General features: G+C 38.4%; 3 protein-coding genes across 3 annotated transcripts; 2 read left to right on the top strand and 1 right to left on the bottom strand.

Moving 5' to 3' along the window:
• Positions 1 to 1759: 1759 nt before the first annotated feature.
• On the top strand, positions 1760 to 6063 carry LOC103709465 (metal tolerance protein 1-like). The gene is made up of 2 exons (XM_008794812.4): positions 1760 to 1943; positions 4666 to 6063. The coding sequence occupies exon 2, from the start codon at positions 4666 to 4668 to the stop codon at positions 5929 to 5931; it is 1266 nt and encodes a 421-aa protein (XP_008793034.3). The 5' UTR covers positions 1760 to 1943; the 3' UTR covers positions 5932 to 6063.
• A 2212-nt stretch (positions 6064 to 8275) lies between these two features.
• Positions 8276 to 18798, top strand: LOC103709481 (acyl-coenzyme A oxidase 4, peroxisomal). The gene is made up of 13 exons (XM_008794844.4): positions 8276 to 8545; positions 10080 to 10184; positions 13155 to 13261; positions 14726 to 14803; positions 14878 to 15001; positions 15128 to 15201; positions 15279 to 15338; positions 15488 to 15597; positions 15813 to 15972; positions 16874 to 16950; positions 17021 to 17192; positions 17296 to 17388; positions 18496 to 18798. Exons 1-13 carry the CDS (start codon positions 8521 to 8523, stop codon positions 18625 to 18627), a joined length of 1317 nt encoding a protein of 438 aa, XP_008793066.1. The 5' UTR covers positions 8276 to 8520; the 3' UTR covers positions 18628 to 18798.
• Positions 18799 to 21114: 2316 nt separating this feature from the next.
• On the bottom strand, positions 21115 to 24150 carry LOC103711117 (gibberellin 2-beta-dioxygenase 6). Its single transcript, XM_008797135.4, has 3 exons — positions 23593 to 24150; positions 21632 to 21956; positions 21115 to 21535 (listed from the first exon to the last, which is right to left on the bottom strand). The coding sequence occupies exons 1-3, from the start codon at positions 24048 to 24050 to the stop codon at positions 21305 to 21307; spliced, it is 1014 nt and encodes a 337-aa protein (XP_008795357.3). The 5' UTR covers positions 24051 to 24150; the 3' UTR covers positions 21115 to 21304.
• Positions 24151 to 24312: the final 162 nt, after the last annotated feature.

Below are 24312 nucleotides of genomic sequence, written 5' to 3'. Positions count from 1 at the left end.
CTCTCCCTGATTCCTCCCCTCAAACTCTAACGCCCTAGATCGACCCAATTTTTCAAGATTTTGCAAGAAGTGGGCCAACTTTCGGCATCCATAGAGAAATAGAGAAGTGAAGAGAAGGGGAGAAGCACCATCGGAGGCAAAGGCAAAGGCAGCGGGGAGAAGGAGGAGAGGAGCGGCAAGGGGAACTTGCCCTTGGTATCCCTAGTGACAGGGCAACTGTTCATGGTTGGGCTTAATGGGTGCTCTTCAGCAAGTTATTTCCTTACTATGTGCCATATGAGGGCTTGCTCGCTCCTCAACCACACAGCTGTTGCCTAGCTCAAGGTGGTCCCAATGCAAATCATGCAGTCCTAGTTCCAATTCTTGAAAATCACTGGGTTGAGTCTCATCTTCAATGGATTGGTATAAGCAGCAATTTCTCACTGCACTTACTGCCATGTTGTTCAATAAACTGGTCGGGGCAGAGCACCCACCAGCAGGAAGCCATCAGCGACGGTGACATTTAAATTAATGAATATGAACACAGCGGATCCACCACGTGTAGTTGTCCAATGTCTCACTAGGGATCAATGTCATAAGGACAACATGCTTCAAACAAAGGAAACACATAAAATATTTAAGTAGTACTAGTGCCAATAGAATTTAAGCATGTTCTAAATGCCAAAAGGAGGGTTATGAACGCAAGAAAAAATCAACAATGATGGAGAACTCCTTGGCTTTTGGACATCAACAGACTGATAAGGTTTTCTTTTGTATTTAAGATAGAGTATTTGATTATATATACATATATTATATGTGTGGCTTATATTTAAATGATAGCTCTCCCTTCTATGTCTAATTCTTAGGACAGACTTGTTTGCGGATAATGTCGACTTTGTTACACCTAATATAATAATAGAAGCGAAACCCACTCTGATAAGTGAGGACTGAGGACGACGATTTTTTATGTGCAAGGAACAAATTCCAACCCAACTACTCTGTTCAGAGAAAGAATGAAATTGTGAGGAAACGGACAAGCTACTCCATGAGCTCGTACCCTTTGTCCCTTTCTCCCCTCGAGAATCCTCCTGATTTCCCCGTGGAGAGAGAGAGAAAGAAAAGAAAAAGAAAAAACCAACCGCGTGTCGCCGACGACCACCTACAGGGGACCCGTGTTTTGCTATATATGTCCAATCTAAGCGTGACAGGCAGGCAAGGAATGCTGATTGCTGTTTGTACTTAGACAGCTGATTCGGAGCCGTTCCGGCCTGATCAGCCGTTGAGGCTCGCGTTGGGCCTTTGTTTTATAAGTACAGGCCCGGGCCCACGAAAATATCAAATATGCGCGCGAACAGGCCAGCAGGACCGGACCTGGTCCACCGGCATATTCCCGCATCCGATAATGAAAGGAAACGGATCCTTAATTCGGAAAAGTTATAGCGCGCACCGCGTACACGGCCACGCTGGTGAACCCTACCAATCCCTGCGTGCCACATGTGGGTTCCAGTCATCGCGCGCTCGTCTCCGTGCTTGGTGTCGTGCACCGGCGTGGCCGAGCACGCAGTTCTCCCATGTGGCCAAATACGTGGAACAAACGTAGCCTTATTTTAAAGTCGACGGCCCGAAATAGAACCACCTAATTCGACTAAGATCGCAAATAACCTGTGGGTGGGTCCCTAGACCCTGATTCTGGTGAATGTCGCACAGGGTTTTAGGGTGGGTCGACATATTGGTATGCTTTTTAATGTGGCTGCTTTCCGAAATCGAATTGGTTTCAACCCCCGTCTTCTCCTCGGCCCCGGCCGTATATATCGAGCGCCTCCTTGCGGAGACCTCTGTTGCGACGCCGTTCCTCCGCCCGAAGCCCTCTCGTCCTCGAGGCCGTGCCGCCGCCGGAGGAAAGGGGAAAAAATAAGAGAAAGCCCTGGTTCTCACAAGATACAATCCTTCTCGGTCTGCCTCTCGTAAGTTTCCCTTGCTTGTCTCTTCGATCGCCGTCGCTTTTGTTCGTTTCTTCTTCCTTTCCCTTTTTCCTTTTTATCACTCTTTATATGGTTTGATTCTTTGTTGATTCGGTCTATAGTAGTCTTGAATTAGTTTCTTTATTTTTGTGTGGCTTACTTTGTTGAATTATTTTCTTTCGGTTATGTTTTTTTTTCTTTTTTTTTCTGAAGTTTGATGTGTTTCACCTGTTATTATTATTATTCCCCCCTCTGGAGTTCTTTATGAGTAATCTATTCCTGTTAGGAATTGATCTTCCAATCTTGGAGGAGACAAGATTGCTTCTTTTGTTTCTGTTCTTATGATTCTTAAGACTTGCTTATGTTTTCATTGTTTTTCCTTGCTCTAGAGTTTCTTGTAATTTGACTTCAAGTTTTTGATGAGTAGATTACCTTATTCAAGGTCTCCGTAGAGATTTTTTGACATATTGCTTCGCCAATTGAGGTGGAAGGTTAATAGGAATCACTCAGCTATATTAGTTTTTTACTGAATTCGAGATGTATTACGGTAAAGGAAATGAAATAGTTCCGTTCCCATCGTTATGGTGGAATTTGAGGAAAGAATGGGATGGGCGCTTAGACCTCTCTTCTCGAGGCTTTATATGACTGCCACATTTTCCATAAGCTGTTTAAAGGCTCTATTTAGAGGTGGGACGGTAAGGAAAAGATTTTCAAGTCCGTTTTGATATCTGGAATTTGATTAAGGATTTTCCTTGTTTTTTGGCATGTTGTTATTTAGGGATCTTAACTAGTTTAAAAGCTACATAGTGAGGAATGACAGATGATCCAGGCAATAAGGTGTCACCATCCTACTACTATAACTCTAGTTCTTGTCCCTTCCTAGATACCCCATCCAACTCTGTGTTTGGAATAGGGAGTTGATGGAAACCATTTTCTCAAGTAATGATTGAAGCTGGTGGGCTTATGGTAGGAAAGTATGTGGCAATTTGTTCTAGGGTAAGTCTAGAATTGAATGGTATTGGGTCGCAATTTGATGGGGAGGTTAAGGGTGTTTTGGTTGGGTATAGTTGGGGGACACTTTTGTTTTATTTTTCATCATGATGTTATGGGTTTGGCCATCTCTACTTTTTCGTACTTCCTGTCATCTTCTGTTTGTTTTTATATATATATATATATATATATATATACACTCTTTTAGTGAGAAGGGCGTGACCCCTTTTACATGTACCTTTTTTTACACATTGCTCCCTACAAATGTCACCTTGCTTTGCAAAAAAGTGTAATAGCCGAAACAGTTTCTGCTTTCGATGATCATAGTCAAATCAGCGTTGGAAAGTTCAAGATAAATCAATCATTTTGATGTTTTGACAATTACATTAAAAAATTACAGCTGTATCCGGTAATAGAAGGATATTTTGCTCAACAGCCAAATGGCCTTATGACTTGGTTTTCCAGAATGATGGAATTAATAACTTTAATGTGAAGAAATTATTAACTTGTACAGAAGATCGTAATAATGTTGAAAAATAGGGTGTAAAGTGGTTTGTCTTGCTACAGAGGCAATGGAGCTATTCAAAACTATATTCTTCTATTATGTTGATTCTGTACTTCCAAAACATTGCAGAAAGATAGTAATAATGTCAGAATCCTGTATGGGTAAAACTTTGTTTTGAACTCTCGAATGCATATTTTGATTACATAGAATTTGATTGATCTTGCTGTGAAAAGGTTTACAATTGCAGACGACATCACATTGGTGTTAAAAAATTACAGTTCTTTCCAATAATAGAAGGATATTTTGCTCAATGGCCAAATGGCATGATGACTTGGTTTTCTAGAACGATGGAATTACTAACTTCAATGTGAGGAACAATGAAAACCAGTGGGACCAAACCGTGTAGATGTCTAGTTGACATAGTGAGGTGATAGTTCTATATAGGCTACTATGATATCATTGCATTTTTAAGTACCTTCACTCTATGTTGTACTGCATTCATTATTGTTGAATCAAACCAGCTTCCTCTAAATGGGTCAAGTTTCGTAGTTCAGCTAAATGTTAAGAGCCAAACTGATATGCCTTATCCACTATATTAGGTGTTGGATTAACTAGTTCTTGGTTACTTAGTTGAGAAATCAGTTATCTCTATTAATTTATTATTTGAATTAGAAGTTTATTTATCAAAGCTGCAAAAAAGTTGAGATGGTCAAGGAAGGGGTAGCATTAGTCTCGTGTGCATATTCAATGTTGATAAGTGTTTTTTGTCATCATGTTGGATACTACTTCTACCAAAGGGAAAAATTACACCTGGGTGACTGAATGTCTGAAAAAAGAAACCGAGGGACCTAGTAAGTTCAAACGTCAGCATTGACCTGAAAAATGGGTACTGAAAAATTGAAAGTGATAAGCAGGATTTGACGCAGTGTGTATACAACGTGGATAGATACTGCTCATGCTATTGGTAAATGGGAACAAGGCTTTCCCTTAACCTCACCACATTGATCTCTAGGAATGTATCCATTTGCATTTTTTATCTTACCCATTTCATCTTATTTAGTTGCCTATAGGACTATAACCCTTTGATCTTACCCATTTTTCCGCATTGCTTGCTAGCAATAAAAGGATATATGATTTGATTTATCCTCATAGACGAAGATATAATCCTACACTTTCTTGCTGATTAGTTTAGCACTAATTATGGTTGTGCTTCATCTTATATGAATTCAGATGGAAACTTCAAATTCCCAGGCAACACAGATCATTGAAGTAAATGTGGACATGCCTGTGGGGTTGTCTGGTTTAGGTGGGTACAAGACTTGTGGAGGTGCTGCTTGTGATTTCTCTGATTCTAAAACCAGCTCAGAAGATGCCAAAGAGAGAGCTGCATCCATGAGGAAGCTTCTAGTTGCTGTTGTGCTCTGCATCGTATTTATGAGTGTAGAAGTTGTTGGAGGCATTAAAGCTAACAGCCTTGCAATCTTGACTGATGCTGCCCATCTCCTTTCAGATGTCGCAGCTTTTGCTATCTCCTTGTTCTCACTCTGGGCATCAGGATGGGAGGCAACACCACGGCAATCATATGGTTTCTTCCGAATAGAGATACTTGGAGCACTGGTTTCTATTCAGATGATATGGCTTTTAGCTGGCATACTGGTCTATGAAGCTATTGCAAGAATTATTCATGACAGTGGGGAGGTACATGGCTTCCTAATGTTTGCTGTTTCAGCCTTTGGTTTGTTGGTTAACATTGTCATGGCTGTTGTGCTGGGTCATGATCATGGCCATGGTGGGCACAGCCATGGTCATGGTGGACACAGTCACAGTCATGGTGAGTCCGACCATGATCATTCTCACCATGAAGGCGACCACGACGACGACTATTCGGATTGTATAGAGCACAGACACAGCCATGGCATTAGTGTCACAACCCATCACCATCATTCGAGGGAGGACATACTCAAGGATGAGCAAGAACCACTCCTTAAACATTCAGAGGACTCCTTGGATGGGAATTCTGGTATCAAGGGAACTAGGAAGAAGAAGAACAAGAAGGAAAGGAACGTAAATGTCCACAGTGCTTATCTGCATGTGCTTGGAGACTCCATTCAAAGCATCGGAGTGATGATAGGAGGGGCTATCATATGGTACAAGCCTGAATGGAAGATCATTGATCTGATATGCACACTCGTCTTCTCTGTTATAGTGCTGTTGACTACAATCAAGATGCTAAGGAACATACTGGAGGTCCTCATGGAGAGCACACCACGGGAGATTGATGCAACAAGGCTCGAGAAGGGGCTGTGTGAGATGGATGGCGTGGTTGCTGTTCATGAGCTGCATATATGGGCCATCACAGTGGGGAAGGTCCTGCTAGCTTGCCATGTAACAATCACACCAGATGCGGATGCTGATCGTGTACTCGACAACGTGATAGGATATATCAGGAGGGAGTATAACATCAGTCATGTAACCATTCAGATAGAGCGCCTGTAGTAGATCTGTTTTGTTAGAGATGAGTACCCGACGATAGTCGGCAGTTGCAATAAATTTATGTACTATTTGTGGTTTCACTGTGTTCAAAACTCAATTATTTTCTGCTTCAGCTGATCCTATGTGCATTTCTTTCATGGATGATATGGCAACGCATCTGCAGACAATGGATGTTTAGACGGAGACTGCAGGAACAGTGGATCATCACCTCATGTTGAGAGTAGTGGCTGATGAGAATGTGGAGGTTCAGCCATGTTTGCTTGTCACTTGTCACATAACAAGCAGTAGTAGGGAACTCTGCGTTCAAATTTTGTACTTCCAACTCCTTCAGAGGCATCTACTCCAAGTTTTGTTGCCTTGTTATGGTTATTTGGCTGTGTTTTTTTTTCTCTGCAATTCCATCTTGATCGGTAGTAGTTTTTTTTTTTCCTCCTTTCTAGATAGATGGGCATCAATAACAAATGTTTGATTAAGTTTTTGTTATTATCGGATGAGTTTTTGGCCATTGATGTTAACTTTGATTCGAACATTCAGCAGCATATGCAGCAATCAGATCCAAGATCTTTTGGTTTTCGTTTCTCGGGATCCGAAGACCCGTTAATTTGAATTGACAGCTTGAGCTGTGGTCCATTTCCTGGAGCTACGAAGGAAGTTTCTAAATGATGCTTTGCTTTTAAGGTGTCATTTCCTCACGCATTATAATGACAGACGTTTGCTTTACGATTTTCGCTATGATTGTGCATGTTTATGATTTTAGTTATCTTTGTGTATATGCGAGCACTTCATCATTAGATGACCGTTTAATAGGTAGATTAGCTTGGAGACTCAGATTCTTATCATCTCAAGCAATCCGGTCTTGGCGGTTGGATAGATGAGATTAGCCAGATTAGCATGGAGTTTTGGAAATTTTGATTGCTTTCAGAAAAAAAGAATTGACTCGCGCGTGTGCGTGAAACATATTGCACTGATGGTGATAAAAAAGAAGGTCCAGGTGATAGAATAAAAAGAAGGGAGAACTAACAGCAGCCAATCTACAGATTAAATTCTTTTTAATTCCCAATCTCTGGAGAATAAAAATGCCCTCCATATTTTTTAACCCTCCGTCTTTCCCAACCCTTTTAACTCCAGCAGTGGAGCTGAGGCCGAAGGAAAGAAGGGTTCCTGGATTATTAGAGAAGTGAGCACCCCTGAATGTTGCTCGACGCCACATAGAGAGGCGCCACGTCCTCGGCGTTGGGCTGTCTTGGGCAGGCCCACGGAGGACTCGCTTGGACCCCTGGATACGTGTCCCTTCACCCTACAAGCCAGGCAGGCTGGTGGTGGCTCCGACAAGCGCACAGGTCTGGCCCGTCTGGGTGGATAGGTTGCACTACATCACCTCTGCTGCGGTGGATGTTATGGTCTCATTTGGTAGAGCTATTGGTAATTTTTTGAAGTATAGCCTGTTGAAATAGATGTTTTATAAAAAAATTATTTATTATTTGGTAACTATATTTTTAAAGTGCTATGAGACTTTAATATGTATTTGGTAAATAAACTAAGAAAATACTTTTGGTATAACAAAATGATCGTAAAAAATATTGCATAGTATTATACAACAAAGTATAATAAAATATAATACATATTAATACATAAATATATATCATAGTATAATATTACTGTAATGTAATATAATATTATTATAATATAGTAATATAATATTATATACTATAATATAATAATATAACATAATTTTTATATTATATAACATAATATATCAATATATTATGATATAATATAATATAATATTTATAGTACAATATAATAATAAAAGTATAAAATATTATAATTATTATCATTATATATTAATAATATTATTTTATATAAGTATTCTATTTTATATAGGTATTTTGGTGTAAAAAGAAAACAAATTTATAACTCAAAACAGGGCTAAAAGTGCTTTTTCGGAGAATCTCCAAAGGCTGTTTTAGTTTTCTACAAAACTAAAATAATTTTTTAATTTTTTTAATTAAACACTTCTATTTTATTTAAAAGTATTTTTGGAGCGCTACATATCCCACGGTTGTGGACCCAACTGTTTTGAAAGTGGGAAATAGCTTTTAACCCATTCAAACATCCAAAATACATGGATATGACCTGCTACACTATATGATTAAACATTCAAAACCATGAAAATTACTTTTCGGCAATCATCATTATCTCAGTAAACTAAGCAGCCGAAAGCTCTTTCAGAGAGAGCAAACGACCATTTTTATGCACTCGCCGAACAGCCCAAGCCCCAAGCTCGTGACCATGCGAGACAGAGGGCTTCATCAAATCTACCGCGAAGTGGGAGCGTCGTCGTCGCCGTCGCGTTTGTTACACGGAAAGTCGAGGATAGGCTTGACCGCTTGAGGGGCGACGCGCCACGAGCGCTGGCGTTTCATGTTCGTTTGATATCGTCATCCTCGCTCATCGTGCCCAATCCCAAGTCACCGGACCCTTTCTTAAATCCTTTCGCGACCTCCTCCTCCTCCTCCTCCTCCTCTCCCGCGATCTAATTAAGCCCTAGATCGAGATCGTGGTCTTCGATCCATCCTCCTAGCTCCAGCCATGGCCACCTCGACTCCGAAACATGGTCAGGCGTTCTTTGCTTTCATAAGAAGCACTTCTCTTGGCATCCTTTGATGCCTTAGCCTTCATTGCTTGTTTTATTTTTTCGTTAGATTTTTATTTGCTTGCGATTTCGATCGGATACTATCGAATAATTTAATTGTTAATGGATATCGTTTGATCGGGAAAGTACAAGTACTAGATTATCTATATCTTTCATGTATTTATAGACATTAATTGGGGCAAGTGTTCTTTGTTGAAGCAGAGGGGCTTAAAGGCATTCAGGTATTCGTTTCTTGGGAAGAAAACTTGTAATAGCATCGATTTTACCGAAGAAAAAGTTTCTTCTTGTCGGAAACATCATTGCAATGATAACCAACAGCGAAAATTTCTTGTTGCTTTCGAGTCAAATCAGCTCGACATTCACCAAAATCAACTAATGATTTGAGGAACCATTTCTGGTCTTCTGTCCTGGTTTTGTCAGGTACTAGGACTGGTTTTTCCAGTACTAAGATGGATATCACCAGAACATTGGCAAAGGTGATTGATAAGAAAAGGAGAGTTCTTGGCGGAACACTTAATGCGATGTGTTGTTGCTGTTCTTGCATCAACATGTCATTGACTAGCCTCGTATGTGATACCAAAATGCAAGTTTTGTCCACCTAGCTAATGTTGTTATGCTGATGCAAAAGTCATGCCTTATCAATTGTCCTGTTAAAGTTGTCCCATTAAGCGGTCCAAATAAAATTCCTCACCCTATTACAAACAAATCCTCTAGCGAGTTAAAGGGAAAGCCCTGTGGTGAAAGCTTAAAGCAGGACTGCTAATGTTTTTATTTGAGGATAATTAATGGAAGGTTTAAACTGATTATGAAAGGGATTTCATTGGCATTAGGCAGCTTGGTCTCTGGAACATTGCTTGATTTCTTTTGATCGAAGTGAGAGAAATGATTAAGTGGTGTCTACTAAGTAACATTCAAAGGAATTCTATAGTGTTAGCAGTTATACTTGTTAGAGAGGGGCCAGAGAAGAGAAACAAAATAGAAACATCTCTACATCAAACATAGATCTTCATCTTTTCAATTGAGGAGATTGTCTTCGCATTTTTTATCTGCATGCAATTTAACCTTAATTAGCTCACCTCTGCATAATTAGCTCACCTCTGCATATCAAAGAGACAGTTTTTCGCAAATTTATTCTTGAGATAAAAACAAATACGACAAGCTGATTCGTGACCTGGTTGTCCCATGCACAAACATCAAGTGATTCCTGGGTGTGGCCATGAACATGACTTCCCAATTTGACCAAAAATGTTGTATCATCATGCATGGAGTCAGACTATGTCAGATTTGAGGACATTATAGCTATGAGATTATTATTATTTGGTGTCAACATGTTTCTTTCTATGCAAAAAAAAAAAAGAGTCAAATCTGTGATGCTCAATTTTGCAGTAAAGTTATAATATTGTTTCATGATATAATATTTGAGTGACCAAGCTACTGATCCATGTATAATCAGTCAACTGAAGAGTTTTTTTTTTTTTTTTTACTTACACATCAGGTGATCATTTCAAGGAAGTCAAGAGTTCGCATATTGGATTGCCAGCACTAGATATCTCTGCTGCATTTCCTCAGGCAACACCTGCATCAATTTTTCCTCCATCAGGTAAGATTGGTAATTGTCAAGACTCAATAGTTTATGCTAATTACTGACAATTATGATTATCACTTATCAGCATTATCAACACATAATAATTGATATATGGGCTTTGGCATGACACTCTTTATGCTGTTCTGTGTTCAATTGTGAATCCCACATGAAAATTAAGTCTTATTTTTTGAGATGCTCAATGAAATGTGAAGTTGCATTTCATGGTCAAGGTCAAAAGTTGAAATCTTTTTGCAAATACTTTTAGCCTATGAAATGGAGGGCATAGTTTTTTTTTTTTTTTTGCATGTTCTTCAGAAGCAACATTAACATAACTATAATATTCACTGCCTTACCTCCACCAATGTTGCAGACCATAGATAAAGACTGCATGAAATTTTAAGAAGAATAAATTACAAAAACCCCCTAAGATTAGGGGTAAAGTACACTTATACCTAATAGTTTGAAAAACCTACCTTTATCCTCTTGAGGTTTATTTTTATACAACACTTTAACTCATACCTTAACAAAATATTAGTGAAACTGTAAACCTTAAATGAGACCCAAAATGCCACATTAGAAAAATTTCAAAAATGACCAAAATAACCTTAAGTGACATAACAACCAGCTAAGGATATAAGAAAATATGTATATTCTCTTTCCAACTCAAGGATAATTTCTACTTTTTACATGAGGTAAATGGTTTTACTAACGTCGTTAATTTAACTAGGTGTAAGTATAGGTCTTACAAACTATTGGTTGTAAGTATAATAAACATAAACCTCAAAAAAAAATTTATTGTAATTTACTCTTTTAAGAATGCATTAACGGATTATCGACAATTGCATGTAAGGGTTCGTTGTGTTATTTGGCTACTTCATTAAAAGTGGGGGTGTTTGGATTTTGTTATATATTTGTATAAACTTTTGTTTATGCGTGGGAAATGCAATTTAAGCCTTTAATTCATTTAAGGAGAGGAATGGAGGAGGACGAGGAACTGAAGGAGGCTGCAGACTTACAGCACCAAGATTCTCAAGTTACTGGAGATCACCTTCAAAAGGGAACTAGTTATCCTATATGCACATATTGGTTGAGATTCCAATTCAATGCCATATTGCTCGTCCTAAATATTATTATTTCAGTTGGCGTAAACCCTATTAAATTGGGCCAAGAATCTATTGTGATTGGACCTGAAACCAAGGACTATCGAACCTTCCCAAACCAGATGGTTCGGGGTGTATTCAAACCGGCTAGATTGAGATGGTATAGTAACTTGATTCGGTCCCAGGTCAAAATTGGCCCAAATCGGGCTGAATTGTTTAATTTTTCCCAGTTTCAAGTAATTTTGGCCGATTTTAAAACTCAACTAGGTTCAGTTCTTTTATAACCCTCTTCTCCCCTCTCGTGATCCTCCTTGCCTCTCACGACTTCTCCCCTCTCTTATGATTCCCTTGTCTAGGGTTAGGGTTCCATGGCTGCTACTACCACCAATGATAATGATGACGATGAGAATCACCATCCCTTTTTCTTCTCTCCTCGCCATGCCACCGCCTCTCCCACTTTCTTTCTCATCACCACTCTACCGTTGGTGCAAACGATGACGAGGTATTGGTCGGGGGTACTCCTATCCCATCCTCCTCTCTCCCTCCTCTCTCCTCCCTCTCTCCCTATCCTTGGTTTCGGTGTGCCTTGGGTCTATACGGTATGATTCCGTACCAAACTAGTAGCCAGTCTATATGACCCCCTGGTACCTATTCAGTGAACCTTCCTTGGAACGAATTAAATCCATTTAAAAAATTCTTTCTTCCCCAATCAAGGTACATCATCAACAGCCTTCCTCCCACTCAAGATTTGATCTGGAACTCTTCTCATAAAAGAGCAAAAAACTAAGTAGCTGATAGTGCATAGAACTGAGATAAATAGTAGTTAACATTCTCTGTTAAGCCCAAAATAATAGTAGGGGCTAAGTCTTCATTTTTTCCTGAGACAATATGATTCTGACTTAATAGAAATCTCATTTGATGTATATATGTTGAGATGGGCTCCGAAAAGCAGTCTCTTTTGGTCTCATATTGAGTTCAAGAATTGAAAATAGTTTTATTTTTGTCCATATCATCTTTTGGGAAAACGTGTGACATGGATCATAGTTGTCTACCTTCAGCCACTGACTTTATTTCATGTAAGATGATGTGGTTTTCCAAGTCCTGGCCCACATCGATGCTGTCTCTCATTCTCATACAACCGTCACTCAAATGAGACTTGAGCATAATATGGGACTTAACCAAAATCTTGCAAGATTTTATCCCCAGCATACACATGGCAAGACACTACCATGCTGCTATATTAATACAAACCTCAAATTTTGTACTATTTATGTGATAGTTAATACACATTACTCTCATGAGAGACTAATGCCAATAACCAACATGTAGCATTTCCTTCTTGAAACTGGTCTTCTAGGTTTCATGATGGGCATCATTCTTTGCCAGAGTTGACTTGGCTAAGAATTAGGCATTAATTCACAGATGGTAGATGGCAGGGGCTAATAGCATGAGGTTGTTACATTTAATGCTCATTTAATAACCTATACACTCAACTCGTATAGATGAGACAAGGCCTGCTAAATTAGGATTCTTATTACGTTTCAATGTTTCGCCTCATTGACGACCACTTTGTAATATTTGATCTTTCCCTGCTTGCCTTTTATTGGGGAATGATACAAGAAGCAAGGGTCAATGCAACAAAATAAGAGTTATGTTGAAATACATTGATCTCTATGAGTTTACAATAATTCCCAGACTTATGTTAAACTGATGTTTTGGATGACTTTATACTAGATCAAATGGGAAAGCCACTATCCTTTATTTAGAAGGGCCTATCACTTCTTATAAACTTTTCAAATGTAAATAGATTTTATCAACATTTTGTGTTCCACTCTCTTATTTAACTTCATGCTAACATAATGGGCTTGCAATCTCTTATTTGCAGCATCAGATTATTACCAATTTGATGACCTATTGAGTCCTGAAGAAAAGGCTTTGCGGAGAAAAGTCCGAGAGGTCATGGAAAAAGAAGTTGCTCCCATAATGGCAGCGGTAATTTTCTTCTTTTCATGCATTTTCCAAAGTACCAAATGTTTTCCAAAGTACCATACGCCGTTTGCCTAGGACAACATTCATCATAACTTATTTGCTGGAGATACTTCTACTTCTATGTTTTGTGACCTCATTCAGGCTACTGTTTTCACACTATCTACATAAATGCATATGCACATGGATTTGAATGCTAATAGCACCCATATAAACCTTCTTTTCTGACTCTAGATCTGGTAATTCATGGTAGTATTAAAACCCAGGAACTTTTCTTGCTGCTGCAACCAATTAATATTCTTGAATCATGCGCATTGTTTGAAATATGATTATGGGATGGTCCATTATTTTTGAATCTCTTTTCTTTAGCCTATGAACTTTCGAGGATGATTCGAAAGTGATTCTATCAGGTTATTTCATTCTGTAACTGAATCCACCTCATTGAAGGATATGTCAAATAAGAAGGGCATAGTCATTCCCATAGAAAGTCTGAAAAAAAGCACCACTCTAGACTACCTGAAGCCATTAGCATATCAGACATTACCCATCATTTTGACAGGAAACTTGGTACTCAAAACATCAAAGTGGACAAAGATTGTGGTATAATGTTTTTAAGGTCACTGAATTGAGCTTGTAGATATGTAATAATGCATCAATGATCGTATTTTGCTGACACTTACTGCTCTTGCTCCTTTTCTGATCCAACTAAGGTGGGTCGATAGCCTGTGAATATAATTTTCTTGTAAACATTTAATCCATGAGTTTCTGAAATTATAGTAATATCTTCTAGAATAATTTAAAACATCATGATAAAGTAACCAAGAACGACATTGATGACTACTATGAAAAGATGCTTTAGAGTACAGTTGAAAATTCTTGATTTGAGTGCAACTGGTTGTGAGCTTATTTTGTTTAACATTTATTATTGTACTCAGTTTTTTTTCATCATGTGAAGTAAAAGAGTATTTCACTTCATGGTACGCCGTACCGGCCCAAACCGAACGGTATGGAGCGTACCGTACCGGTACCTGGTATGGGTGGTGTACTTACACTCGGTACGCCACAAAAATTTCATATCATACCGTACCAATATTGTGCTAGTGTGGCACCAATACGGGATCCGGTTCCAAGACGACGAACCTTTATTTTGGTGCATTCTTCTTTTATTTTGGTGCATTCTTTCTGTACTGAGCTAGTTATATCCCAAAAGGTTGTGTTGCTTTTTTCGACTGTGTAATAAACCCAAACATAAGTTATATGGTATTGCTTCCTATGTCTAAAAATTGCCTTGAGTTTCAGGTAATGCAGACTAGATCAAACTGCAAGTGCCAATTTAGATTTATTAGTTGCTATATTAATATTTTCTTGCTTATTTGTTTATTTCAATATCTAAGCTCTTGCATTGTAAGACACCTATTTCTGGTGCTGGTGCTTCTATATTTGTGATCAGTACAAGCTTTGTTTCTTCAGTATTGGGAGAAGGCAGAGTTCCCTTTTCATGTAATTCCTAAGCTTGCTACCTTGCGTCTCGCAGGCGGAACTATAAAGGTACTGTTCCATATTCATCCTTCACTGAGGTTTAAAATTGTGTAGAAAGGCATTTTAGACATTGTTCTTCACAGGGTTATGGGTGCCCTGGGCTCTCTATTACTGGAAGTGCTATTGCTACGGCAGAAGTTGCCAGAGTAGATGCAAGCTGTTCAACCTTTATTTTGGTGCATTCTTCCTTGGCAATGCTTACTATTGGTAAAAATTCCAGTTTGTTATTCCAGATTTTATGGCCATTGTTTAGTTTCATGAAAATGCTGAGGAACAAATTTTTGAAAACTGAGTTTTGCCTTGGCATATCTTGTTCCTTTTTGTCAAGAATAGCATTGTGTGGGTCAGAGGCACAAAAGCAGAAATACTTGCCATCATTAGCTCAGTTGCATACTGTTGCTTGCTGGGTAAGTGTAAAATACTTATATTAATATGTTGAGTGAGAATCAGTTTGGTTTTCCATTAATCGAGTTATATATCACAGGCTTTGACTGAGCCGGACTATGGAAGTGATGCAAGCTCCTTGAGAACCATTGCCACGAAGGTTCAATACTTAAGTATTATATTGACAAGTTATACCAACTTATACTAGATATGATTTTTTACTATGTACTTGCAATTTGCTTTCGTTCTTTATGTGTGCAATTTGAATTGCTTAGTATTTGTGGTATGCCAATTCCTGTGGTGGAACAGGTAACAGGAGGTTGGATGATAGATGGCCAAAAACGATGGATAGGAAACAGTACCTTTGCTGATGTGTTAGTTGTTTTCGCTAGAAACACAAGTACCAACCAGATAAATGGGTAAATTGTACTGCACTTACTATATATTTTAATTGTATGCGAGTGGCTTCAAAGTTTCCAGCAGTGAAACAAAAGAGCTCTTGAATTTGTTTTTGTGCAAAAAAGTTTTGGAGTTCATACTCATTATCCTGTATTAAGGAACTGAAACATTTTAAGATACCATTTGTTTTTTTTTTTTTTGTTGAAATGCTTACAGCCTCTTTTACTGCTTGCAGGTTTATTGTGAAGAAAGATGCCCCTGGATTGAGGGTCACAAAAATTGAAAACAAAATCGGTCTGAGGATTGTTCAGAATGGTGATATTCTCTTTAAGAAAGTGTTTGTTCCTGATGAAGACAGGTTGCCAGGTGTTAATTCATTCAAGGACACAAACAAGGTATTGCGAAACGTGATTTATATTCTGACTTGTTTTGGTTGATAATTAAATGGTATGACTCCATCGAGGCCTTCCTCTGGAGCCTAGTATGACCTTTCTTTCTAGTTCAACTAAAGAGAAGTAGCAGATATGGTTAGTTTCTAAATTATATCTCTTACAACTATTGTTCACCAAAAAAAAAAGAGGATGAGAATAATGATTTAACTCATTACCTGAATTAAAAGTGAATTCTTGTTCTTCATACACTTGTTGAAAATATATCTTTTTGCTTTTCCTGCATCATCCATTCTTTGTATACATAGTTGAGGCCTTATTTAGAGCTTTCAGGTGATACTCAGTACGCTTTGATCCCCGAATTGTGATCAAATCAGCAGATTTGCCTTTTGTAACAAGTCTGAGTGGAGTTCCGTCCTTTTCCATCTTTATTGACCTTCTCATGGGTGATGATTTGGTAGTCATAGAATAGGCTTCAAGACCAACCTAATCTTGGGATGCCCATTAAGCCAAATATAAATGAGGCTTGCATCATGACTAATCGGAATATTCTCTGACATACAAATATTCTCATTTTTAACTTTTTATTAAAAAGATTGAATGATTGGTAGTCTAGGACGTGAATTCATAGCTAGAAAAAAGGGGCTCTGATGACCAAATATATATCAAGGAAAATCAATAGTTATAATGAAGGTAAGCAATGGATTTTATCAGTTCAGTTGGTCAACATCAATGTTGTCCATGCCGAAATTGCTTATCCTCACCTTTTCTTTTCATAAATTTTTCTCTCTTTTTCTCCATATATGTCCTCCTTATGCTTTTGACCCAGAAATTGCATTTCGTTTTCAATATTCGTAGATAAGACTTTTTGCTACTTGGGCCACTTATATCTGCTTGCTTGAAGCAGGTCCTTGCCGTTTCACGTGTTATGGTTGCATGGCAACCTATTGGCATATCAATGGGCGTATTTGATATGTGTCACAGGTATAACAAAATGAATTGGTGTCTGCATATCTTATATGCATGGTACATTCTAACGGGTCAGATGAAATAGGTACCTGAAAGAGAGGAAGCAATTTGGAGCTCCATTGGCAGCATTTCAGATTAACCAAGAAAAGCTTGTTCGCATGCTTGGTAATATTCAAGCAATGCTTCTTGTTGGTTGGCGCTTATGCAAATTGTACGAATCTGGAAAGATGACTCCAGGTCATGCTAGCATGGGAAAGGTTGCGTATGAGCAAGACACTTCTTTCTGGCTGTTATTGTTGTTATTAGAACTAATATCCTTAACAATCTTTATCACCGGAATCATGCACTATTGTTCTTCAGGCATGGACTTCCTTAAAGGCAAGGGAGACTGTCTCTCTTGGTCGAGAATTACTTGGTGGAAATGGAATCTTGGCTGATTTTCTAGTTGCCAAGGTACAGGAAGTTCTTGTCTATAGTTTTCTTGTCTCTCTCTTTTTTTTTTTTTTTTTTTTAAATTTTGAATCTTACACATCACTGGTTTGCACCAATTGATGTAGCATCTGCCTTTATCACCAAAAAAAACCATCTACTTTCAATTTTTGCATTTTGCATGTTCAGGAAATTTAAGTGCATGAAATCTCTTAAACTGAAAGAGAAAACGGGGAAATTCTAAAAGAATATCTCGGTCTGTTTAACTATCATGAAACTGTTCTTGAAAATTATATAAAAAAATCATTCATAATGCCTTATCCTGTTATCTCCTTGTCCTAGGAAGGCCCAAAATTTTTGGGAAACAAAAATATGCTAAATTAGCCATAATTTATCTATAAGTTTTTTTTATTTTTTTGAAGAATGCAACTTTTAATTGCAATAATCATGCTTAACATGTTAATGATTTTTTCTCTCGATTTGCTCCTATGAAGTATTGTCATTCCTTTTTAAAGATTTATCTGGAATTTTGTTTGGCGTACATTCTTTTGTTTGCAGTTTAGTTCCTTAGGGACAGAGCTTGATGAAATATGGTGCTTTCAGTTTTCTTTTGAAAAGAAATTTACTTAAAAATAGTTCAGAAATTATACAGGGTCAAATTATTGAGCTACATATCATTGACCTTTGAAGGGATGGTTCCTTATGAATCCATACTACCATTTATCACTCATTAGCAGATGATATGGACTAATCATTGGATGAAAGATGGAGGTATGGTGTTTTGTGACAAATGAACCGGTTATATGGACAGACTACAAATCTAATTTAGATCAATCTCATCATGTTCTAGGTACCTTAGTTATTCATTATTTGTGTAAATTCCCGACTTTCTAGTCAATTTATAGGATCTTTTCTATATCTAGCTATTTATTGTCTTGTCGCCTTCTAGCGGTGGGCGGGAATTAGTTGTGGGAGCTTTTCATATCTATGTATTGACTACTCTCTTAAAATTTTATGGATTTTACCTGGGTCCATTTCTCTGTAATGTCTGATGTGGTAGGGAACCTTAAGTGCTCCAACAAGAGCCTGTTCTTGAAAGACTATTTGATTCCTAGAATCTTGTTGTTTCAGGCATTTTGTGATCTGGAGCCTATTTTCTCATATGAAGGCACCTACGATATCAACAGTTTGGTGACAGCGAGAGAAATCACAGGGTTTGCAAGCTTTAAACCTGCTGTCCTGGCCAAGGCAAGTCGGCTTTAAATTAAGTGGTATGAATGCATACAAACCTTTAATTTCTCTTATAATCCTGCAAACGAACCATGCTGGATAATTTCTTGTATGATATCGCAGCTTATTTTTACTCTTGGTTCTATTATAACACAGCTTATGGTTTGAAAAATAATAATAATAACTCCATATAATTTCCTAGCAGTGGCTGCAAAAAAAGGAATTTCAGCTCGCTATTTCGCTGAATTTTAAAAAATCATGGACTGCAAATTAAGATATGAGATGCAAATAAAGCTGAAAACCAACAGGATGGACTCGTAATGCCCACTTTTATATGAAGATCCATGTGGATATTTATTTTACAGTAAATATTCAAAAAATTCCGGGTATAGCTAAATTTAGATATGGAATCAAAGATTATCAGATTTTTGAAAGCAACAAAAACTAAAAATCCCAAGTCTTATTGATGTGCCTCACCATTCCAAAGTTGCAGAATTCCCATATTAATCATGAAATACTACGAACTTACGAAACTACCAAACATTAAGAAGATAACCAAGTAACCGCTGCTGTAAAATATTTAACCGGCTTCCTCCATCCATCCATCCATCCAGCATCAGACGGCTAGTGGCGGCTCTTGGGATGTCTTGTTACTTGAACTTACTTCCTGCCCCCACCTCGGCCCACCCTGGGGTTGTGCCCTTGGTTCGCCCGCGGGTCGCTGTAGTCGTTGGTGGTCACCTTGAGAGACCGACGTGCCTCCCCTTTTGCCGCCCAAGCCTCTTCTCCTGCTTTAACCATTCAGACGGAAACAAACTCGTCAAGCGCTCTCATGCATGACGCTGTCCCATGACATCTGCTACTAAAAGAGAAGAAGAAGGAGGAGAAAGCGCTATCCTATGACAATTAATAAAATCCAACTACCATCTTGGTTATATAAGCAGCTAAAGTCCAGGTTCTAGGGATGCGTTTGAGGCTAGCATTAAAGTCGAATCTGCGTGCAATATATGATAGATTTTGATATGTTTGAGTGTTCGCTCGAAAGTTACTACAAAGTGTGTCGTATGAATCTCTTTGGATCGTAGGCCGGCTTTTAGTCGAAACTCAGTATTGGCTTTAGGATACATATCTTCAGAGCATGGAAATTTAGTGGACAGCTAGCTGCCCATCTGTCGTTCGCTAGTTCACTTAGATACATATAGATATGTATTTGCGTGTTTGTGATCTTAGCACACATCTCCTCGATTTAGTGACTAGTTGAAGGACAGCTGCGGAGAGAGATTCCCATGAACAACTGCACGCTTAAATTAGGTTTACAACATGGACAAGATCCAATGTTGCATGGTTAAAAAAAAAGAACGACACAAGTAGGCCTCAGAATATGCCAGAGACAAGGGGGAAAAAAAAGGAGAAAAAATAAAAAATAAAAATAAAATAAAATAAAAAAGAAAGAGCTACCTGAAACTAAAGTGAAGTTGCTTGTTAAAGCCAAAGCAAGAAAGAAGAAGAAACACAAATCACGAAGAAAGCAACGTAGCCCTGAATCCATCTCCTCCAGACTCCGGTATTCACAACAGATTGGAAGAGGAGGTGCACCATTTTGTAGGAGGCAAGTACGGGAGCAATGTCGAGGCCACGTGTTAAAGGGGCATTGGAGGAAAGAGTTGACCGATCTAAATAATGCGATCCACGTAGGGACGGTACGCACGGCGGGGTACGTCGCAATTTCCTTCTAGGTACGTGCAACAAGGTCAACCATCATGTACCAAAAAAAAAAAAACCAAAGGAAAAGAAAAAAAAAGGCTCAACCATCTTGAGCCGTTAATTCATGGTCAATGGTGCATCTCGTTTCGTCATTGGGTGAATGTCTCAATCGAAGGTTTCTAAAGTCGAGATCCTAATAATTTGCATATCTATAGTGGGTGCACTTGCCTCCACTTTCTCTTATCTACTGGTTCTCGGTCACTCGTTGCCGTGTCCTGTCCTGTCTTCTCGTGGCCACGGTTTGGGTCCAACGTTTCAAGAGTGCTGCTATATAGGCGCCGGTCACGAAGGCCAGTCTCCACTTTCCTGAGTACCTTTCTCAACGTATCATGATTGCAGAACCATTCAGTCACCAATATATGAAGCTAGCAATTGAGCAACTCTTTCATAATTTGTTATTTACCTAAAAGTTATTTATAATTTTCTCGACAGATTTTTTATGGTGACCTCGTAGCTATTTCTTGCTCCCTATGTGAACTTGTAATTCATAGTTTAATGGGGAACTAGGTTAATTTTTTGTGATAACAGATATTCCACGTACCGATCATGGAGTTACGTGGAGCGTCTTCTCTGAGAAAACGGAATCTATGCAGTTGTAGATATATATTTTTTCTTTGGTCTCATGAAAACCTTTCATAATTTTATTAGGAGCTAAATCACTTTGTTGTCCATGTTGTCTTGCTTGGCGTGAGGTGCTCTTTTTCACACTTAAACAATTCTTTTACAATTATGCTATGCATTATGGGATCTCATCAATTTTTCATAAGAATGGTCTCTCAGCATATTTATCAATTATTTAGAGTCAACGTGGTGCCACAGTTTCAACTCACAATAATCCAAGAAAATGCCTTATTGAGATTTCCAAACATGCAATATGTGACCAAGCAAGTGCCACATATCAATATTTTTGCAATCCAGGCTTTTTAATTTAGTCTCGTCATTGGATTTAGCTTGGATCTCCGATTCTGAATCGCGCAAGCCCTACTTTGTCTCCGGTGGCTTTGATGTCTTCTAGCACCTGGGCCTTCCACTCTCTGTAAGTAAATGTCTTATATCTGGAGCTGATAATTAGACCATCTTCCATTGGAAAAGCAAAATAACACACTGAGATTCTCTCTTTGCTTCTATTTGTCAGCACCCTGTGTTTGACGCTTCTATACTCATCGTTGCCAAAAACCTGAAACGTCATTAGAGCAAAGCCACAACCTCATTAAGACTTGAAACGTTATGATTTGAATTACTTTTGTAGCAATAATCTGATTATAGAAGTCACCTGGATCATGTCTCCGAGATTTACAGTAAGCATGCCAGGGATTGGTGCTACGTCAAACCATTGGTTGTCATGAAAAATTTGCAGGCCCCCCAACTCATCTTGGCACAAGATGGATAAAACGGAGCTGTCTGTGTGAGCATTCATCCCAAAATATTTATCAGCTTCAGGGCAACATGGATACCGATAGACTCGAACAAATGTGCCATCAAATTCAGATAAGTAAGAAGCTGCCTTCTTAGCATCCAATTTGAGATTGGCAGCCACAACATTAAAAAGAGTCCTTGCTATGCGTGCCATGTGCCTCCCATATTCATCTGCCAAACACCTTGCAAGAAAGATGAACCATGTTAGAGAGAAGGAGAAGATTAATTATGTATGTTTTCATTATAATTATCTTAAAGAAGACATAGGGTTCATTCTCTCCATCTACTTTCCTTTCCCTTAAGGAAGTTTTGTTATCATAGTGGTTGAGTTTTTATACTATGATGATGAACCAAACAGTCTAAACTAGAATAGTTAAACATATATACTAATTCTAAATTCATCGATTTTGTTTTACTCCGAGTTTTTACCGAACTTTCGATAAATTTGTGGATCCATTTGAATTGTGTATTTTTTGCACTTGTCGTCTTACTTGTTTATTAATTTTTTGTTATGACGAGCTTGGTCCTAAATTTACTAGACAAAATCCTGAATAATTCTTGAACTCTTGTCTAGTTTTTTTTTTTTTTTTTTTTTCCGTTTTTACCTTTGGAATATTCATTTCCCTTTGTTGACTCATTTATGAATAACAAACATTTACTGTGCGTGTTTCGATGGTCTAAATCAAATGAAGTTATTAAATTTACAGCATCAAGAGTATGAATTGGTTGGATTTGGTGCAATGCGGTCCCTAAATCTGTACTGTGGCATTAATTTTTATTTTGAGAATATGGTCTAATGCTGAATTGGTGTGATGATGTAAAACTTATTTTTCATGACATGTCAATTATGGCATGAAAAATAATCAAGTAATTGTTTTCATAAAACTCATTTATTTTGATTTTTTTATATAAAATTTGTCAAACCAGATATCTCTTGAATGAATTTTCACCTACAAATTCTTCCACAACTTCCTTTTAGTTTCTTTTGTTCTAAATCCTAAGGCCCCGCTCGGCTTATTTTACTAATTCGATAGTAGAATAATTTTCTAAGCTGTTAAAGTTATCCGAGAGACAGAATAAAAATGGGATATCAGGCCTAATTCCATCGCATCATAACGTACAAAGGTTAATTCACTCTGTTATTTTTCCCCAGACTTTTTTTTATCGTATCTCTAATTCTATATTTGAAAGAAGAATTTTTTTGCATGAATATCCTTCTTAAAATTTAAATTTACATGAGTAACCTCTTAAAATATATATTTATTTTTGTACCCTCATAAAACACTATGTTTGCATAAATGTCCTAATATAACGGTTCACTGTTAATAAAAAATATATTTATTTTAATCAAAAATAAAATAAAATTTTAAAATTACTTTTTTGTCTTCCATCGCAGTCATTAGGTTGTTTTTTTTTATGCATCTATCTATTAAAAATTTTTTAATTATTTTAATTTAAAATCGTTAATTTTTTAACGGCCAGCATGGATACATATACAAAAATAAATATAAAAAATGGTAGAATAGAAAAATATATATTTTACAATAATACACATATAAATATCAATTTTAAAAGATATTAGTATAAAATTTGATATTTTGGAGAGTATCTCTGAAAAAAAAAAAAAAAAAACCCTTAGAAAGAAACACCCCCACTTTTTTTTTTTTTTTACTGAATGTTAGGATTTGTGAATGTTTGGAATAACTAATCCAGGATTTGCTATCCCACAAGCAAACAGGAGCTAAATGCCCTATCCTACTCAAAAGTCCCCAAGTGTCCGACTAAACCAGCGACAAGGAGTCGGAGAGCCGGCCGTACCTGAACGAAGAAGCCGAGCCTTGGGAGTCCAAATCGTGTCCTTTGGACTTGAGCTGGCCGAGGGGAACGTGGAAGCCTTCGACCCAATTGAGGTTGGCCACCTTCGCGCCCAAAGCCGGCGTGCCCCAGATGTAGGACATGGGGTCCGAGAACAGGGTTCGCTTGGACTCGAAGGGAAGGGAGAGGAGCCCCCTGGACTGGTCCAGGAGTCGGTCCATCAGGGCCGAGGGAACCCCGTGGTTGGCGATCCGGAACAGCCCCACACCCCGGCACACCTCGTCGAGCCGGACCGGGTCCAGGTCCTCCAGATCGATCACCGGGACGTCGAAGACCGGGTTACCGTGAGCCGGCCGCTGGTCCGCCTCGCGATTCGAGCCGGGGTTGGGCCGGCGGAAGAGGGGCGGGTAGGACGGATCACTCGCCGCTGCTTCTTCCATCGCCGCCGCCTTTGATTCCATCGCAGGCCTTCGTGGGGAGAGTGGTCGACCATTTTATTTACGTTGGAGGCAGCGAAGAAAGTGGGGTTTTTTTTTTTTTTTTCTGTCACCTGACAACTTTTGCCACGTAACAAGCCAGCGCGCCGTTGGAAGCGGCGTTTTCCTATTATTGTACTTGGATAAGGATTAAAGGAAGACGGCCACCAACTTTGGCGTTTCCTATTAGATAGTCTTTAACATTTAGGAAGGCAAAAAGGGAGACGAGAAAGCGTGGCGGTGATGA

Source organism: Phoenix dactylifera, chromosome 3 (genome assembly GCF_009389715.1).
Source record: "Phoenix dactylifera cultivar Barhee BC4 chromosome 3, palm_55x_up_171113_PBpolish2nd_filt_p, whole genome shotgun sequence".
Classification (NCBI taxonomy): domain Eukaryota; kingdom Viridiplantae; phylum Streptophyta; class Magnoliopsida; order Arecales; family Arecaceae; genus Phoenix; species Phoenix dactylifera.
The sequence above is the reverse complement of the archived record's forward strand: the minus strand, read 5'-3'. Positions and strand labels throughout refer to the sequence as shown.

Excerpts from the sequence above, each read along its gene's own strand:
- LOC103709481 (XM_008794844.4), top strand. The coding sequence starts at position 8,521 with ATGGCCACCTCGACTCCGAAACATG. Across the intron at positions 15,202-15,278 it reads TGCATACTGTTGCTTGCTGG|GCTTTGACTGAGCCGGACTA; the intron begins GTAAGTGTAAAA and ends TATATATCACAG. Across the intron at positions 15,598-15,812 it reads AGTACCAACCAGATAAATGG|GTTTATTGTGAAGAAAGATG; the intron begins GTAAATTGTACT and ends TACTGCTTGCAG.
- LOC103711117 (XM_008797135.4), bottom strand. The coding sequence starts at position 24,050 with ATGGAATCAAAGGCGGCGGCGATGGAAGAAGCAGCGGCGAGTGATCCG. Across the intron at positions 21,957-23,592 it reads GGCTCGGCTTCTTCGTTCAG|GTGTTTGGCAGATGAATATG; the intron begins GTACGGCCGGCT and ends CTTTCTTGCAAG. Across the intron at positions 21,536-21,631 it reads ATCTCGGAGACATGATCCAG|GTTTTTGGCAACGATGAGTA; the intron begins GTGACTTCTATA and ends ATGACGTTTCAG.
- LOC103709465 (XM_008794812.4), top strand. The coding sequence starts at position 4,666 with ATGGAAACTTCAAATTCCCAGGCAACACAGATCATTGAAGTAAATGTG.